Raw genomic sequence first — 19,842 nt, 5'->3', positions numbered from 1 at the left:
CATAAGCACAAATGAAGAATAAAAGTAATATAATTGCTTTTGTGAAGAGCAGTCAAAAGTTTGCGCAAAATGGTGGCGGCTGAATGCATCCAGTACAGATGATTTCTCTCACTGGCTGGCTGTGAATGCATCCATTACAGAGCATTTGATTTTAAGCACCTTAAGACATCGGAAGACATCCATAAGCACAAATGCAGAGTAAAAATAATATAAATCCTTTTGTTGAGAGCAGGAGGGTGCGCGTCAAAGTTCAGTGGTTGTGAGTGCATACATATAATTTTATATAATTATATAATTCCTTTTGCGGAAGGCAGGAGTGTGCCCGTCAAAAGTCCGCCCACAATAGTGGCTGGTCAGCTGCCTGTTGGAAATATTTCATTTGATATTACAATGTACGCGGGAGCAGGCGGGTAGCATCTATATGCACTGAGCTTCCAATTCAAGCCTTAATAGCCATTTGACTGACACATAAAACAGATTCATTAGACAAAGCAAACAAATCCGGTTCTGAACAGAAAAGAAAGGCGCCACACTAGGAGCCTCGTCACTCTGCCGCTGGCTGCACCGCTCGTCCTACTGGTTGTGAATGCATGAAAATACATTTTAATCCAAGTACATATTCAAATAACTAACACGCATAGACACATTAAACATACTGAATGAATAAAAAACAAAGCATATCACTGCCAAATACGTCAAACGATCACCTTTAAGAAATCGCTAACACTGGCAGGGATGGCAGGTGACGTGACCTGCCAGTGGCGGGGATGGCAGGTGACGTGATCTGACCCGTCACGTGACCAACCATCCCCGCTATAGGCAGCTTCCAATCAGCAACTGGCAGGTCACGTGACCCGCCAGTGGCTGCCCCTGCCAGCCAGCTGAAGATTGAACCCCCTCTCCTTTCGGGAGTGACAACCGCATTAAAATGCGGGAGTGAATCCCCTAAATGAACGTTCCATGTGTGTACGGAACAAGACTCACTCCCGAAACGGCAACAATTTAACCATAGCATCGTACTTTAGTTATCAAAAACAATTGAAGCCCTCCGTATATCGAGTTTTGTTTTAGCTGCAGATTACAGAAACTACTGACAGAAAATTCGTGATAACATCCGCCAAATAATATTAAACCGTTATCGACAGAGGCGTCGTTATTTTTTTCTGCTATTTAAGTTATTTCTACTAAACAACCTGCTCTCACTCGACCGTACTGTTTGGGTTGCTCCTAGACCCATAGGCTGGTGGGAGCAGCTAAGGTGGAGGGAGACAGACTGGATTCAAAACTTAAGAATGAGTCAAAACACATACCTCCAGCTCTGTCATTTGCTTGCTCCTCACCTAATGAAGAAAGACACTCATCTAAGAAAGGCTGTCAGTGTCCAGAAGAGAGTGGCTGTTGCGTTGTGGCGGTTAGGTACACAGGTAGAATACCGAACCATAGCTCATCTTTTTGGTTTAGGAAGATCAACGGTGCATGCAATCACACGGGAGTTCTGCAAAGCTGTCTGCCAACATTTACAACCCATTTTTGTGTCCTTCCCAAATGCCAATGAGTCCGAGCAAATAATAGATTATTTTCTCCATCAGTGGGGATTTCCACAAGTAGTTGGCTGTCTGGATGGTACCCACATACAAATAGATCGCCCTGATGGCCCCAATGCAACGGCCTACTATAACCGAAAAGGGTTTTACTCCATCGTCATGCAGGCAGTAGTTGACCACAAAGGAATATTCAGGGACGTGTGCATAGGCTGGCCAGGTAGTGTGCATGATGCCCGAGTGTTTGTAAACTCCGGATTGTACAGAAAGGCACAGAGGGGCACTCTGTTTCCACCCATCCCTTCAAAACGCATTGAAGGCGTCGACATCCCGTTATTAATATTAGCTGATCCAGCATATCCCCTACTCAGTTGGATACAGAAGCCATATTCAGACAATGGTCACTTAACAGATGCTCAGAGGCACTTTAATTTTAAATTAAGCCAAAGCAGGATGGCAGTAGAGATGGCTTTTGGAAGACTTAAAAGAAGGTGGAGAAGCCTTGCACACAGATGCGAGCACACCATCAAGGCAATCTGTCGCGTGGTGTTAACTTGTGCTGTTTTGCACAATTTCTGTGAACGAGCGGGCGAAACCATACCTTTGGAAGACAACATCACAGAAACGCATCAACAGGACGTCGACGAAGTTGACCCAGAGGCTAGAGAGGAAGCACAGGCTATCCGACTTGCACTGACACAACATCTCGCGGTAAAATTAACAAACTATCCCGATCAGAATTTGTTTCCAGACCCTCATATGTCCCGCCCACTTTTTCAATTGGTTGAGTCTAAAGTTAAAACATGGTGACCAATAATATGTATTACGTTTTAAAAGTACATTAACCCTAGAATTATTTTAAACTTAAATGCATAATAATAGCCAAATAACCATGCTACTTTGTAACTGTGCCAATACAACCCTGTTATATTTCAGCTGCAATAAGCAAAAAAATTCAACACTGCTTCATAACATCTTTATTTGATTCCATGTGATGACAATATTAATGTTTAGGCATTAGGCACTTACAGTACATTTTATATTATGTTTATGTATTGACTTAACATAACAATTCAATATAAACAATTATTCATAAATTATCCAGAAGAAAAATAGAACAAGAAATAAATTATCCAGAAGAAAAATAGAAAAAGAAATAAATTACCCAGAAGAGAAATAGAAAGCCATTTTCCTAGAGTAATTTCCTGAACAGGTTAGAGATCTACTACTATAAAAGTTTTTACTCTTCTTCTAACTGGCAATAAAATGAGTCTGGTGTGTTGATATGTGGAGCTGAAGTAGTGGCTTCATAACTAGAGTAAGCTGGTTGATGTTGGTTGGTTGGCATATATTGAAGGCGTGATGTGTGTGAGTGGATGTGCGGTGGTTGTGCATTCAAATACATGTTTTGTGATGTGTGATGGTAGCTATGTTGTGTTTGTGCCTGCAGGGAGTTCGTTAGGGCCCTCATAAGAGACATCCTGCACTCCCTTTCCTGCCGTTCCTCTTCATCTCTAAGTTGTTCCCTCCTCATCAATTCTTCAAACTCTTTTGAGGAAGCACTCATGAACCTTTGGCCCCATTCATCCATCAAGGACCGCATTTGGTCCAATTTTCTTTTCTTGGTTCGACCTAAGCAAATCACAATCATATTTAGAGATTTACTTTAACTTATATTTGTTTAACTGTTTTAAGTTTAAATGTGTAAAGATGATACACTGTGATTTGACAAATTTCAATGGAAACCTGTTACAAATACCTGTTAATTAAATTTTTAAGTGTTTTAAATTCAAAGAGCAAAGCCAGAGAGCTGTTATATAACATATCAATTGTTTATGTGAATATTTAAAGACTATGTAAAAACAAAAATGGATTTACCAGCATGTCTAGCAGTTGGGTTACGGCTTCCTTGATCCACAGTCTCTCCTACAATGTAAAATAAAATGTAAATTAAAGAAATACATTTGACCAGTTACTACCTCATAGAGCAGTGGTTCTCAACTCCAGTCCTCGGGACCCACTGCTCTGAATATTGTGCATGTCTCCCTTATTTAACAAACCTGATTCAGATAATCAGCTCGTTAGGATAGATTCCATGAACTGAACTGAGTGTGTCAGATATGAGAGACATCCAAAATGTGCAGAGCAGTGGGTCCCGAGGACTGGAGTTGAGAACCACTGGCATAGAGCAGTGTTCTTTACATGCAACCCTGGAGAGCTGGTGCCCTGCAGAGTTTAGCTCCAACCTTAATCAAACACACCTGAGCAAGCTAATCAATCCGTGTGTCTCAATCAGCTCCCTTGTTCAGTAGTCAGGGCACTGATCAGGGAGTCGGCCATTTTAAGGGCTGTCTCAATCGCAAATTCCGTATATTAAATATAAACACAAATCGCTACACAGTAAGGGACCACAATCTACTCAATATTTAAAATAATAATATTTATTTTAAATTGTAAAATAAACGTATACATCTAAAATTATAATTATTTTCCTCCAATTTCATGCACGGATGTGTAAGAGAATAATGACAGCGTTTTTTTTACAATGTACTGTTTAAAATTAAGTCGGAGATATGTTGATTTTGCTGGATGTTGAAGAGAAACAGCTGTGAGTTATCACAACGTGTTTAAGCAGCCACGTGACAAAAAAAAAAGGGAACAGTGTCCCAATGTCAAGTGAGCTAGGGTCCTTACCAGTGCCTGAACCTGTGTACACGATATACTGATTCACGACCTTGGGAGCTAGGGAACGAATTGAGACACAGGGAATGTCTTCATGATCACTAGAAAATCACAGGTAGGTGTGTTTGATTAAGGTTGGAGCTAAACTCTGCAGGGCACCGGCTCTCCAGGGTTGGATGTGAAGAACACGGTCATAGAGGAACATCCATCTAAGACACTTATTCTGAAACAAAAGTTACTAGTCACATACATACACAAATGACACACTAACTAGACTAAATATGATCTCACTTCTTGCAAGTTTAAAATGTGTTGCATTTGGCAGAGACTATTATTCAAACCGACTTATAATGCATTCAAGTTTCTTTCTATCATTTTCCTCAAAACCGTTTGAGCACTATTAAGCATCTGCCATTGTTAAAGTGACCGAAGCATTGCTTGACATTGTGATGAGCACCTTGTTTACATTTTTATATTTTTGGGGTCGACAGCTTATAAAAACCTATTTCTGGTTTTTTTTTGGCTCGTTAGCTGTACACCCTGTCACACAGCAGTTTTTAGGCATTATTCTGTTTTTGTTATAAGCCAGAAATGACAAGGAGGCGGCCTCTCGCAATACAAATTCAATGGAGACGGACAGATTGTTTCCCCCTTGGTGGGTGTGGTATTCAAATTAGAGTGAATATGCAAAACTTAAGGGGAAGGGGTAAGACAGAGAAATGGGATTGGGCCTAAATGCGCTCTATTGCGATTTACTACTAATCTAGGAGCCAGCTGTACTGACGAGATGCGCACCACAAACGCATGCGATTTATTATGCAGCCCTAATTATTAACACTGAAGGCCCATCGTAAGGTTAAGTTTGTGGCTTTTATTTTGAGCAATTTCGGACGCAATGACACACAGCCTTCTCACCCTGTCACCATCATATTGCTTAGTCAAATCATCGCTTATGCCACTCAGACGTTCACCTTACCATTATGGTGGATCAGAAGGTTTTTACAAAAGTAGATAAAGTGTTAGTAACACATCGACATTTTTGGGATTTTAGCTTATTCACCGTTAGATAAGTCCATAGATACTTTTATCTTCTCTGTGCGTGCAGTAACTCTGCCTGATGCACCCACTGCTAGCCTAGCTTAGAACAAAGTCTGGAAGTGAATGGCTCCAGCTAGCATACTGCTCCCAATAAGTGACCAAATAACATGAACATTTTCCTATTTATGTGTTGTGATTTGTATAGTCACACCGTGTACAAATAACAAAGTCCTATGAGACACAGCCATCTTTTACCAGTATATATATATGGAAAACTATTTTCTCAGAAGTCGAAGAACTGCTACTTGCAACTGTGACCGAACTCTCTGCTCCTCACCAGGGGCTTCTCGGGTGCTGCGAGCAAATAACTCCGCCAAAGTAGCAGTGCTTCGCCTTCTGAGAATATAGTTCCCAGTATGTATACTGTTAAAAGATGGCTATGTCTCATAGGACTTTGTTATTTGTACACAGTGTGACTATACAAATTACAACACATAAATAGGAAAATGTTTGCGTTATGTTGTCACTTATTGGGAGCAGTGTGCTAGCTGGAGCCATTCACTTCCAGTCTTTGTGCTAAGCTTATCTAGCTGTGTGTGCGTCAGACAGAGTTACGGCACACACAGAGATGATAAAGGTATGTATGAACTTATCTTACTCTGGGGGATACAGTGAATACGCTAAAATCCCAAAATGTCTGCGTGTTCCTTTAAATAACTGTTGCGCAAATGGCATCTTGCCTTTTGAACTGTGCAATTTGCGCTAACACTTTGCGTTCCGCATCCGAGCCCACCTCTCCAACTGGGCTAGGCGCGATTAACCAAATAATGCCCAGGTACAGACGGAGCGATCACACCTGTCAAACAAACCAGGCTTTGAGGATCACACACGCTCGGGCACGGTTTGGGAAGTGTGAGTGCACAAGTCATTCAACTTCATCTGCCTCTGTAAAAACCTTCTGATGCACACAGCACGATTATGTGAACGTCTGAGCAATAGATTATTTAAGCAATATTATAGACATGGCGAAAGAGCTGTGTTTCATCCTGTCTCAAACGACTCAAAATAGAAGCCCCAAACTTAACATGATGGGCTCCAGTGTTGGGAGAGTGCTTTACATAGTGTTTTCTTCAAAACAGTTGAGTCCTAATGATAAAAGCGTGCTCGGGCATGAATCAATAAAAGTACAGTATGAGTGCAAGTGGGGCAGTAAACTGTGTGTGCCCAAAAAAATTAACTTATATTATACTTAACCCAAGTACGCTTATGTCATTAAAAGATGCTATTGGTTTGAAGGAAACTGGAGGATATGTATGAATATGCGTGTGTATTTTCACTAATATGCAAGTTTATTAGACAATTAAGGTTACCTGTTTGTAATGCACCTGAATTACTGGCGCTGCAGCTACTCTCTTCTCCTCCTAGTGAACACACACACACACACACACACACACACACACACACACACACACACACACACATCATACTAGTAAAAGGATACACTATATCGTACAGTTATGAAGCATAAAATGCCGATTTAAAAAGACTGCATCTTACCTGAGGTCGCTGCAGAGACTGAACATCCGGGCGAGCACACTTCCACAGTCGACTCTTCTACACCAAAGTAGTGAGAGTGACGTTACTAATAATAAAGTTAACGATTTTGTTATTAGCAAACCAATTAACGGGAACTTACCGTTAGGATTTTCCATATCGCTCTCGGGCGACGAAACGTCTTCGCCGGTAACGTCAATCTCTGATGATGAATCGAAAACAAATGCTGGGTGGCAGCTAGGGTTATCCCGCAAAACCCGATCCATCTCTTCAAAAAACTTAAACGTTCTCCTCTCCCGCCCAGAACGATTATTGTGGTCTATAATTTTTTTATAATCAGTAGGGCTGGGAATCGATTCCAAAAAGAATCGATTCTTCGATTCCGAGGCATTGAGAATCGAGAGTCGATTCCAAAGGTTGGAATCGATTCCATAAGGGGAATCGATTCCATTAAGGAGAATCGACTCCTCTTTAAGATTGATTTTTAATACAAATCGCGGCCATGGTTCCGTTCTTCGTACGTGGATTACTCCGTTAGCTGGATTTTAATGGTGATTTGGCTTGATCTTGGATTATTTGGTTCTTCGAAGCTCATCCTCAAGTTGCTGTCATAGCAACCGGTCCGTAAGATGCTCGGGAGCAGGTTTACTTCATGTAAACAAGATTAGATCGCACCTTTTTAATCAGAGGTGATACGTAAAGTCTGACGCATTCATGTATTCTCCATTATACGAGCGCAATCTGCGTAAGATGCACGATTAATATGAAGAGCTTTTCAAATTCAACACGTAATAAAAAAGGTTAGATTGAATATAACGATGTTATTTAAAATATATATAATATAAAAAAGCTGTACTTGTGGAACTTGTTTTTGTAAAGCAGACGTTTTGATTATTATTCTTAAACAAATGACAAGAAAAACGTATGACAATATTATTGAAAATTGATTTAATAAAGTCATTTAATAATTTATTTAGTAATTTGTATGCTATCTATTCTTTAAAATTCTTTTTACAAAGATGTTACCCTGTCCCTTTCATGTGACAAAAAAATGCCAATAAACAATTTTTTTTATTTTACACATTTTTACATGGGTATCTTCTTTACTGCACCTTTCTGTACAGACTTAGCAGTTAATATGGACTCCTGTTAATATTGTTGCAGTCAGAAATCAGTTATATGAGAACATTGCAATTGAAGTAAACTTATTTAGTGCATTGAAGATAAATTGTTATTTAAAGAGTTGCACTTTATAATCTTTTGGTGTAGAATAACATTTACTTTCACTAATTGCACATCATATTTCATTTACCACATTCTTGGAAACTGCTGAAAGTATTGGTGTATTATTTTCAACTGCACAAAAGAGGGGAAAACACCATCTTATAATAAACTACAATTCAAATTTAATTTATCAGCTATTAAAGTGTTGCATTGGCTGTGGGTTTAAGAAAGAGCAACTTCCTCAAGAGATGAGAGAGACATCACATGAAGATGCAGGACCACCACCTGTTATTTATTCTGCTTTTTTTTGGTTGCTGTTATAAACAGGCATTTAACTGTTTTTAAAAGAGACTTAAAGTAGGCCTACTTTAGGAGCATCAAAGTTTGATTACAAGCATTGATCTTAATCTTGACATGAATATTAAAGATATCAAGATTATATTTTCACAAAATAGTTTACATTATGTTGGGTGATTATATGTACAAAAATACTTTTAGGTAGGTTTACAAATTCAGCATCATTAAATTTTCAAAATAACCTTCTATCCATAGCTCGCGCACTGCAGGGGTTAAAAATGGGCGTGTTCTTGTCCATTGTAACAACCAGCCAATCACAGCGCTGCTGATCAGATATGTGTTGCCTTTTCATGCGGTGCACGAACGCGCAATATTCTCAGATAATTCAATCCTGTCATACTAATCATCAACAGCAGGGGTGTTTAAAGAACCGAATAAGCAAGATCATAATTTGATCATTTGATCTTGGATGTAGTAAGCGACGTACGAAGAACGGACCCCTGCAAAAGAAATAAAGTTCAGTTCAGACTAAATAAATGGATCCAGTGGTGACAGAGTATGGTTCTCTTAGGCTGATTATTATTTCCCCTTAGAGACAGCGCGCAACGCGTCATAATCTGAAAACCACGCCCATTCGCAAAGTAAATGGAGACAGTTGGATTGTTTTCCCCGGTGGGCGTGGTTTTCAGATTATAATAAACACGCTCTGTCTTTCTATTAGGCAATCAGCGCAGTTACTGACCCAATGAAATCTTTAGAATCGGTTACTGGGCGGGGTTTGAGCTTACTACTTGTTAACTTGTAATCAAATCAGTTAATCACATACTCGAGTCGAGTTGAGTCGACTCTCATGCGAAGAAATGGCTCCAAGGTCAGCATCAGTAGTCTGGCGCTACTTTACTTTAGAATCTGCAAAAAATGAAGTGAAATGCCAAATTTGCGATAAAAAGTTGGCATATAATAAAACAACATCCCCAATGATTAAACATCTTAGGGCCGTTCACAAAAAGGAGGTGACAGAGGAGGATCAGGTAACAATTACTAATTAATCTTAATTTTACCTCAGACACTTAAGCATCTTAATTTGAAGGTTTAAAAGACGGGAATGTAAATCAAACTGCTTAATAAATTACTAACGATTGTGGTTAACTTAGTCAGATTTAGGTAGCATAGCATTAACTCAGGAAGGGTTTTTATTTTTCTAATCGCAATTCCAAAAGGAGGATGCGGAGGGAGAAACTCCGCCTGCCACGAAAAAGCGTTTGATCCAGCCATCAATTGAACAACAGTTTGGAGCCAAGATGCCATACCCTGGTAGGTGTTTACTCTAATTATTAAGATTATTTGGTATAGGGGAAATAAGCAAATAATACAGTATAATTACCCCATAAAAATACAAAAAGATGTCAATAATAGTGCTTAACTCATTCACCGCCAGCCTTTTTTAAAAAGTTGCCCAAAAAAAGTTGAAAATTTGTTTCACCAAAATGCCTTCCAGAAAAAAATTCTTCTAAAAATATATAAACATACAAATATATCAAATGAAAGAACAGACCCTCTGATTTCAAACAAACAAACACTATCCTATCTATATTTTTTCTCTGCTTATAAACTTTTAAATATGGGTATTTTTCTTTAAAAAAATTAGCAAGAAGCTGAAATAATTGCATTTTTGTGAAGGAATTTTGTTAGAGATCAGAAAATTAGTAAAAAAAAGAGCTTCAGTTTTTTTTTATAAATGGGGCAAGTCTGCCATCTAGTGGGTAATTGCGGTATTACATATTAACGTAAAGCGTCATCAGGAACACTGTTTTTATGCAAATATCTTCTCTTAATTGACGAGATAACTCATCAGTGGCGGGGAAAGAGTTAAGTAATTTGATTCTTAGTGGGTTAGTTTAGGTTATTTTTAGCACAAGATTTAAAATGTCTTTTCTCTGGCTCACTGTTTTCTTTATATGATCTTTCATTGTAGCTCAAAGTCTTCCAAAAAAAAACCTGGATCAAAAGTTAATTGAGTTCATAATTAAGGACATGCAGCCACTATCTGTTGTGGAAGATAAAGGTTTTCGAGCATTCGTGAATACACTTGATCCAAAGTACAGGATTCCATGCAGACAAACAACAAAACAACTAATTTTGGAAAGATATTCGAAAGAAAAACAAGCTCTGAAGGACCAGCTCACTGTACGTCTGAGTAACTTTTCCTGTTTGTCATTTTTTCCCATTTCAATATTCTGTTTTGTTTTATGCTTTCCTAAATGAAAAATGTTAGATGGCTATATTCATAATTTGATTAATCATTTAGTAATCACCATATACTGATGAATGCAAATGACAGAATTCTTATTTATTGAAATAACAGTGACAGTCAGTTTTGACTACATGTGGCCTGCTCTATAATTTTGAGTGGTTTTGGCCCAGAAACATTTTTATTTTCATTTAAATAAAATTAATGTCTTCTAATCATTCTAGTGACTATTATGATTGATTGTAAAAAACAATCATTTAAACATTTATTTTTAAATTAATTTCTTAAAAACCTAAATGTGTTCCTGTGTCAAAGTGGCTCAAAATGATTGAGCAGGTTAAAAATAATTTTTGCATTTTACAATTTCTTTTCAGGCTGTACAAAGTGTCTGTCTCACAACTGACCTGTGGACATCTGTTGCAATGGAATCATATATTTCTGTGACAGCACATTACATTTCTGATGATTTCTCTCTGCAGTCCAAATTACTGGAGGTTGAAGGGTAAAATATATTTTTTCAACTGCTAAGAAATGTATTTCTGCAATCCCGGAGTAATAATGCAGAGTAAAGTACTGTGTATCCTAATCAGTTAAAGTCATTTTGGAAACTTAATATTTTTTAATTCCATTTAGACCATCTACAGAACATCACACAAAGATATAACAAAAACATTTTGATAACAAAACCTAATAAATAACAAATGTGATCCTGCCTTGGAAACCCCGGCTACAATTCAACCATTTTATTTAATTTTACGATTTGGCGCGTCAAAGCAGTCTTGACCAAAAAATGACAAATGAAATATAATTTGTGATTGTTACTGTGAATGATAAAAACTAACTTCATATACAATTAATTAAACGTTAGATAATGCTTTATTATTTTGCACAGAAATACCTGCTTGCTGACTTTGAGAATCTCTGTATTCACTTTATGTACAGAAACACCTGATGATTCTTATATTATTTATTTCAGGAATTCTTTTCAATCATTTGAAAGTGAACAACGACCATAATAGGCTATTAATCACAAGAGAGACAGTCGTGTCAGGCATAGCCTAAATAGTTTCGGTGCAGATATGTTTCATGTCATCACTGAAATTTAAATAAAAAGCTTAACTGTTTTGTAGTTTAACTTTTAACAAGACATCCACCATGTTTTAAATACATTTTTAAAACTTACACCTCTCGAAAGAAAAAAAAATAAGTTTAGTTTGATGAACTCCTAAATATGACACGCAGAGCGCACCTAGCGTTCCGTTAAATTGCATGTGCCAGCACGCAACAGCACAACATTGATACAAGAAAAGCAATCCTAAATTTACAGACTTAAAATTGATCTGAATTTACGTTTATAATATATACAAAAATTTAAATAAAATAAGGCCTGAAGTAACAAGGAGCAGAACAAATATGTGTAAAGTGCACGGAAACAAAACACAAGCAAAAAAGGTAAATCAGATAACCCCAAGTGATCTACAAATAAAATAAAGAAATTATTAAAATAACGAAAGTATAGCCAGAATTGCCAGCTTTGTCTTTTAGGCAATGGTTTATTAACCTGGAAACCTCCATACGGACATGTAGCCCTGTCATTTGGGTTTTGGATTTATTAACGCATTTTAAAAACATTTATTGAACGCTACTTCTTCACATATTATTTGCATATCATTATCATTATAAGCTGCATATTAATATATTGGGAGAAAGCTTTTATGTGAAATCAGGTACACTGTCAGAAAAAAAAGGTACAATAAATAATCTGAGCTGAGTATATCTTATTTCTTTGTTAGATTTGAAGGAAGACACACAGCTGATGCCATAGCTACACACCTCCGCAGTATCATTCTGGAGTGGGGTCTTCAGGACAAAGTTTTTTGTGTAACTACAGACAACGGAGCAAATGTGGTTGCAGCAGTAAAAAAATTGAACATGAGACATCTGCCATGCTTTGCGCACACTCTCAATCTTATTGTAAAAGACAGTCTTGCTGCAGTCACTGAACTTGATGACTTGAGATCCAAAGTGAGGAGAGTGGTAGGATTTTTTAGATCCAGTTGCACAGCAAAAGAGAAGTTAGACAACTTGCAGAAAGACTTGAAAATGCCCCAACTGCGCCTTCTCCAGGAAGTTGAAACTAGGTGGAATTCCACCTATTTAATGCTAGAGAGGTTTTTTAACCTCCGGGAACCCCTCTCTGCAGCAATGAGCAACATGGACCTACCCATGTTTTTCCCCCAGGACTGGGCTGCAATGGCTGATGCAATTGAGGTGACCATACTTTGTATCATATTTTATATATAGACTTTGTTTGTGGGGCTTGTTTGCAGTAAAACCATTGTTTAACCTTAATTTTAAACAAAGTTTGTTTTATATTTATCTTAACTGTTTTTGTATAGGTCCTGAGACCATTCCTGGAGGTGACAGAGGAAATGTCTGCAGAAAGCAATGTCACATCCTCGAAGTTGATTGTGTTGGTGCGAAACCTGCAAAAACTGACAAGAAATATGGCAAACTCGTATGCTCCGGAGTCTGTTGGTCATAGGCTTGCAGGCTCTTTAAACAAGCACCTGACCAAAAGGTGTGGTGACTATGAATCAACTAGGTTTGTATAGATTAGTTTGTATACACACACACACACACACACACAGAAATGTATCAATTTATAACTGAAGTTGTTTAATTTGCCAAATGTACAACTTTAGATTTCTTGCAGTGTCAATGCTGCTAGATCCTAGGTTTAAGAAAGTAGCATTCGGCATTGATGCAAATGCAGAAAATGCTATACGAGCATTGACATCAGAGGCCAGCCAGCATAATGCGGAATCCCAACCAGAGGCAACAACTTCACAGCACATACAACAAACTGGGGCTAGTTGTGTGTGGTCTGATTTTGACTCGAAGGTTAGATTTTGTCATCACATTCTTGGAAAAACTGTTTATTAGGGATGTGTAATGAGATCTTGCAAGGAGTGAATTTTTGGAGGTCAAACTTGTGCAGCCTCATTTAGAAGTTCTGTAAGCTCAGAATTCATGTAGAGTAAGGTCTGAAGCGACTCGTGTGAAATCAAACAGGAGAGAAGCCATCCAGCAAAACCTTTTACAGTGCTTGTATATTGTCTTTTAATGCATTTGATAATTAATACTCAAAGTAGAACTGAAATGAAATTTATTACAAGATGATTAGTTATAACATTTCAATCTATACCAGCCGAATATTTTTCAAATCATTATTTTTATTATTGAGGATTTCTTTAAAATACAGCAAAAAGCTTCTCTTGTTCTTGTGAACCCAATCTCTGGTCTCGTGAGCTAAGTGTCTCGTCACACACCCCTAATGTTAATAAATGAGAAAATTAGAATGTCTTTTTCTACTGAATTCAGGGATTAATAGGCTAAATTTTTCTTACACTGCTTTTTAAAAAACAACCACGTTTACATGGGCACATTGGGCAGCAGTAATCAATTTTTTTATAGAATATTTTAGAAGTATTGTGATAAATGATGAAAAAGATATTTTGATAGTTGATGATAAGCACACAGGTGTTATTGAATTCCATCTTTTTTTTATTCCTACTATGAAAGTCAATGGTTGCAATCAGCTGTGTGCTTGCCATCATTTATCAAAATATTTTCTTTTCATCAGAATAAAGAAACTTGTACAGGTTTAGAGCAACAGTGTGATGAAATGATGAAGAATATTCATTTTTGGGTGAACAATTCCCTTTAATTATATTAGCGTTTACTTCGATTATGATTTAGCCGGATTAAGGTAATTTGTAATCGCTGTTTACATTTTAGTTTCTTAATCAGAGTATTGTTTTAGGCCAATCAGGTTAATATCGATGTATTGTTGTCCGTGTTTTTTAATTATGTTCCATAGAGAAAAGGCACCACTATATTCTCTTTCTCTCTCTATCTCTTTCAGGTAAAACAGCAAATAAACACTAATGTGGATACCATCACTGAAGTGAAATTGTACCTCTCGCAGCCAAATATTAGCAGAATGTCTTCGGCATTGGACTTTTGGAAAGAACAGGGACAAAAGTTCCCAAACTTACAGACACTTACAAAGAAATACTTGGCCATAATGGCAACATCTGTGCCAAGTGAGCGTGTATTTTCGAAATCTGGCGAGCTTATTTCAAAACGCCGCTCTTGCCTAAAGAGCTCTCAGGTGAAAAGGATGATGTTTTTGCATTACAATATGTAATTGGTCTAGGTTATGAGTGTGTTGAGGCCTAAAAAGGTTCTGTGTGTAAAGGCCTAAGAAAAGATTTTATGTGTGAAGGCCTAAAAGGTTCCGTGTGTAAAGGCTTAAAAAAAGATTTTATGTGTTAAGGCCTAAAAGGTTCCGTGTGTAAAGGCCTAAAAAAAGATTTTATGTGTGAAGGCCTAAACGGTTCTGTGTGTAAAGGCCTAAAAAAAGATTTTATGTGTGAAGGCCTAAAAGGTTCCGTGTGTAAAGGCTTAAAAAAAGATTTTATGTGTTAAGGCCTAAAAGGTTCCGTGTGTGAAGGCCTAAAAGGTTCCGTGTGTAAAGGCCTAAAAAAAGATTTTATGTGTGAAGGCCTAAAAGGTTCCGTGTGTAAAGGCTTAAAAAAAGATTTTATGTGTTAAATCCTAAAAGGTTCCGTGTGTGAAGGCCTAAAAGGTTCCATGTGTAAAGGCCTAAAAAGATTTTGTGTATGGCCTAAAAGTTGCCTTGTGTTAAGGACTAAAACAAGGTTCCTTGTGTTAAGGCCTAAAATGTTCCATGTGTAAAGGCCTAAACAGATTTTGTGTATGGCCTAAAAGGTTCCATGTGTAAAGGCCTAAAAGGTTCCATGTGTAAAGGCCTAAAAAGATTTTGTGTATGGCCTAAAAGGTTCAATGTGTAAAGGCCTAAAAAAAGGTTACATGTGTAAAGGCCTAAAAGTTTCGATGTGTAAAGGCCTAAAAAGATTTTGTGTATGGCCTAAAAGGTTCCATGTGTAAAGGCCTAAAAAAGATTTTATGTGTTAAGGCCTAAAAGGTTCCGTGTGTAAAGGCCTAAAAGGTTCCATGTGTAAAGGCCTAAAAAGATTTTGTGTATGGCCTAAAAGGTTCCATGTGTAAAGGCCTAAAAAAAGTTTTATTTATTAAAAGGACACGCTACTTTTTTGGAAATGTGCTCATTTTACAGCTCCCATAGTGTTAAACATTTCATTTTTACTGTTTTGGAATGCATTCAGTTGATCTTCGGGTCTGGCGGTACCACTTTTGTCGTGGCTTGGCGTGATCCATTGAATCAGATTGGACCATTGGCATCATGCTCAAAAACGACGAAAGTTGCTCAATATTTTTCCTATTTAACACTTGACTGTTTTAGAAGAGTCAAGTTTTAAATAGGAAAAATATCAAAACTCTTTGGTTATTTTTTAGCACGATTCTAATGGTCTAATCAGATTAAATGGGTTATGCTAAACTATGATAAAAGTGGTACTGCCAAAACCGTAAAAATCAAATGTTTAACTCTATGGGAGCTGGGAAGTGAGCATATTTTCAAAAAGTGAAGTGTTCTGTGTGTAAGGGCATAAAAGTTTGTATGTGTAATGAGTCTGTTCCTGAACTGTTTTTAGGTTTAAATGCTTTTAGGAATTTTTGCTATTTTATGATATTGGATGAAATATATGTAGGCTGCCACAAATAAATTAAAAATCTATCCACAAACATTGTGTGTGTGTGTAGGAATGCATGTAAATAAAATCTACCGCATATATGTATATGGTGAACATAGTCTTTACACTGTCTAACTGACGCAGGAAGCACGACGTGACAAATCCCCTAAGCAAATGTCTCGTTCTATTTATGACTCGCAATTAATACATCTAATAGGAAGGACAAATGGATTTGCAACAGTCGCTTTGACACGCCCGGTATAGAGTGTTTCTCGTTGTGTGGCACGGTAAGACGGGCCAATGTGAGACACTGTTCGTAGAGAAAAAGAATCGAAAATAGCAGTGAGGTATCGATTCTTGGAATCGATTCTTTCGATTCGAGAAACAGGAATCGGAATCGGAATCGATTCCAAAAAATCCGGAAGCGAACAGCCCTAATAATCAGTCTTCAACGCCTTCAGTTTTATTCTACACTGTTTTGCAGTTCTTGAAACACCATTTTCTGACATTTTTTTTGCTATTTCTTCAAAAACCATTTTATTTCGTTTGGTACTGTCCATTTTTCTTTGAATATTTTTGTCTGCCCATATTGCAATTAACAATTTTGTTTCTTGGTCGCTCCACAACAAACCTCTCTCCGCCATCCTGCAATCTGTCTCTGAGGTAAAATCTAGCAGGCGCCCTACACGGCTATTGGCGGAAGTCCCGTGACGTCATCGTCAACAACCAGTAGTTGAGTTCGGTTGTGTACACACAGCGTGGAATATCTGTAAATGCGGTAGTCACTACCTGCATTTTGCGGGAGTTAATTCGGTTGTAGAATGCGGTTGTGAGTCCCGTAAATTACTGAACTGTGTGTGTACAGAACAGGATTAAGCATTAAAAGGTGAAGTGACAACCGAATTAATATGCAGTGTGTACGGGACCATTGTCTCCTTAAACGGACATCATAGCAGTCTCACATAGCTGCCTGCCTGTAGATTAAGTCTGCTTACCACCGAATACAAGTTACTTACTTTGATTTATGCAAACAGACTCAAAACAGGACTACACCATCTTATCAATGAGACACAGACTGGATTTATGAAAGGACGGCATATTAGCTGCAACATAAGACTTGTGTTAGACTTAATTGATTATGCGGACTCTATTAATTCAGACGCCATTATTTTATTCTTAGATTTCTACAAAGCGTTCGACACAAGATGTTGCGTCCTTAAACATCTTTGGTTTTGGTCCTAGGTTTATATCTGCTGTCAAGATGTTCTATAAAGATATTAACAGCTCTGTGATCATTAATAACAACACGTCCAGAAGATTTAATATAAATCGAGGTGTGAGACAAGGGTGCCCTATATCAGCTTTCCTTTTTCTTTTAGTGGTGGAACTCATGTCAATTCAGATCCTTAACAACCCAAAAGGTTTAACCATATTTGATAGAGAAATTAGAATCTCTCAACTTGCTGACGATACAACATTATTCCTAAAAGACAAAAATCAAATTCCACTTGTACTTCAAAATATTCATTCATTCTCTCAGGCTTCTGGTCTAAATTTAAATCTAAATAAATGTGAGGCCCTCTGCCTTTATAACACAAATGAAAAATATACACATGGCATTCCTGTAAAAGACACTGTCAAATATTTAGGTGTCCACATATGTAAGAACCCTAAAATGCGACAAGAATTGAACTTTATTCCCAGAATGAAAATTACAAAAAGCATTTTTAACAACTGGCTCCAGAGGGACCTTTCTATCATTGGCAGAGTCCTTCTGTCAAAAGCAGAAGGTCTCTCACGTTTTGTATATCCTTCTCTATCCCTCTTTGTTTCAGAATCCACTTGTAACAACATCAATCGTATCTTTTTAAACTTCCTCTGGAGAAACAAACAACATAAGCTTAAAAAATCTGTCTTGTCAAACAATAGGTCAGATGGAGGCCTCGAAATCATTAATTTTATTGATACCAACCACACTTTTAAAATTAACTGGTTAAAAAGATGTTTACTAATGGGTGAAAAATCATTGTGGTATTTTATCCCTCACAATATATTTAGAAAATGTGGCGGTCTAGAATTTCTTCTCAAATGTAACTACTCCCCTTCTAAACTTTCTCTCCATTTGTCCAAATTCCACAAACAAGCTCTATTATCTTGGAAACTGATCTATGTTCATAACTTTTCTCCCCACAAATCACTTTTATGGAACAACCAAGACATTACTGTTAAAAACAAATCCATCTTCTTCCCTACTTGGCATGCACATGGTGTTTCTTTTATCTTTGACCTTTTTGATGAGCATGGTAACATTTTGACTTATGAAAACTTCATGTCTTATTTTAATTTTCCTATACGTGCTCATGAATTTATCACTGTTTGTAAAGCCATTCCCTCTGGTATTGTACAACTTATGAAATGTCATTCTTCATTTATAAAAGAGTTGTTATAATCCTACACTCCCCATTGATAGAAATTTGCTCACTGATACAAAATGTAACAACAAATTAATTAGAAATGTGATACATAGTAAAAATAAGAGCTCTCCTCGAGGGAAATTTTTTTGGGACAATCTGATTCCAGATGTTGATTGGAAAAAGACGTGGTTGTTACCATACAAGTTTTGCATCTCTAACAGGATAATAGAGACTCAGTTTAAAATACTTCATAAGATATACCCATGTAATCTATTGCTTTCCAAATACATAGACATTGACCAAAAATGCTCATTGTGTAACAAAGATGATGAATCCATTTTGCATATTTTTTATGAATGTGAGTACGTACGTAATTTCTGGTTGATGTTATCTAATCACCTTGCTTTTCTTGATAATTCTTACATTTTTACAAAAAGAGATATTGTTTTTTATTTTACACACAAACAGAAATGTATTGAATTTGTTACCAATTTTTTTTATACTTGTATCCAAACATTACATTCACAAACAGAAATTCAAAAAAGAAAAACCTATATTTAAAATGTTTATCATTGAATTTCAGTACCTCTTATCCACGCTTTGAAGAATTAACAACAAGAAAAAAATGATGCTTCTTTCTTTCTACGATGAACACTTTACTACACAAACTTGATATGAACTGACTTATTGATACCACCCCCTTTCCCTCCCACTCCCTCGTATGTTCATGTGACAAATTTAATGTTGTATTCATATGTATGTACAATAAATGTTCATTAATAATAATAAAAATAAAAAAAGCCTGTAGATTAAGTGACGCCATAGCTTGTATAACCAATCAGAAAAGCGGAGCGGGAGCAAAAAGTATTTGCATAAAAGCGGACCTAGTTGGGCACACGCTCATGAGTCATGCAGCGCAGCCAACTGCGTCACGGTTATGCAGTATGTGGCAAAGTAGCTGAAGATGTGACAGTTAATGATTTAATAAATATCATTAGATACATAACTTTAATATTTATTATTTATTACTTATTATTTATTATTATTATTATTTATTACATATATTAAATATGTTTATTAAAATAATTTAAAAATAACTGTTTAATTTAAACGATGTGATTTGTACATTTACTTAGAAGTTTATCAATAGCTTTTCAGTGTCTAGTGTCATTAGCATCTATTTCAAGTTTAAGTTGCACAGT

At 36.9% G+C, this 19,842-nt stretch overlaps 3 protein-coding genes across 5 annotated transcripts in view; 1 reads left to right on the top strand and 2 right to left on the bottom strand.

Annotated features, from left to right (window-relative positions):
* LOC129453745 (interferon-induced protein 44-like) overlaps positions 1-19,842 on the bottom strand; it is a 69,387-nt gene that overhangs the window by 39,743 nt on the left and 9,802 nt on the right. The gene's annotated exons all lie outside the window — the stretch shown is intronic.
* On the bottom strand, positions 2,782-7,150 carry LOC129431766 (uncharacterized). 2 transcript variants are annotated; one of them, XM_073861925.1, is made up of 5 exons: positions 6,958-7,143; positions 6,819-6,875; positions 6,632-6,682; positions 3,420-3,467; positions 2,782-3,173 (listed from the first exon to the last, which is right to left on the bottom strand). In XM_073861925.1, the coding sequence occupies exons 1-5, from the start codon at positions 7,079-7,081 to the stop codon at positions 2,782-2,784; spliced, it is 672 nt and encodes a 223-aa protein (XP_073718026.1). In that variant the 5' UTR covers positions 7,082-7,143. The 2 variants fall into 2 exon arrangements, with proteins under 2 accessions (XP_073718026.1, XP_073718027.1); XM_073861926.1 differs by lacking the exon at positions 6,632-6,682 and having other exon boundaries at positions 6,958-7,150.
* Positions 7,151-16,278, top strand: LOC141359449 (E3 SUMO-protein ligase ZBED1-like). Its single transcript, XM_073861909.1, has 8 exons — positions 7,151-9,367; positions 9,557-9,650; positions 10,312-10,523; positions 10,962-11,089; positions 12,381-12,858; positions 12,987-13,192; positions 13,293-13,491; positions 14,516-16,278. Exons 1-8 carry the CDS (start codon positions 9,197-9,199, stop codon positions 14,798-14,800), a joined length of 1,773 nt encoding a protein of 590 aa, XP_073718010.1. The 5' UTR covers positions 7,151-9,196; the 3' UTR covers positions 14,801-16,278.

Source organism: Misgurnus anguillicaudatus, chromosome 23 (genome assembly GCF_027580225.2).
Source record: "Misgurnus anguillicaudatus chromosome 23, ASM2758022v2, whole genome shotgun sequence".
Classification (NCBI taxonomy): Eukaryota; Metazoa; Chordata; class Actinopteri; order Cypriniformes; family Cobitidae; genus Misgurnus; species Misgurnus anguillicaudatus.
The sequence above is the reverse complement of the archived record's forward strand: the minus strand, read 5'-3'. Positions and strand labels throughout refer to the sequence as shown.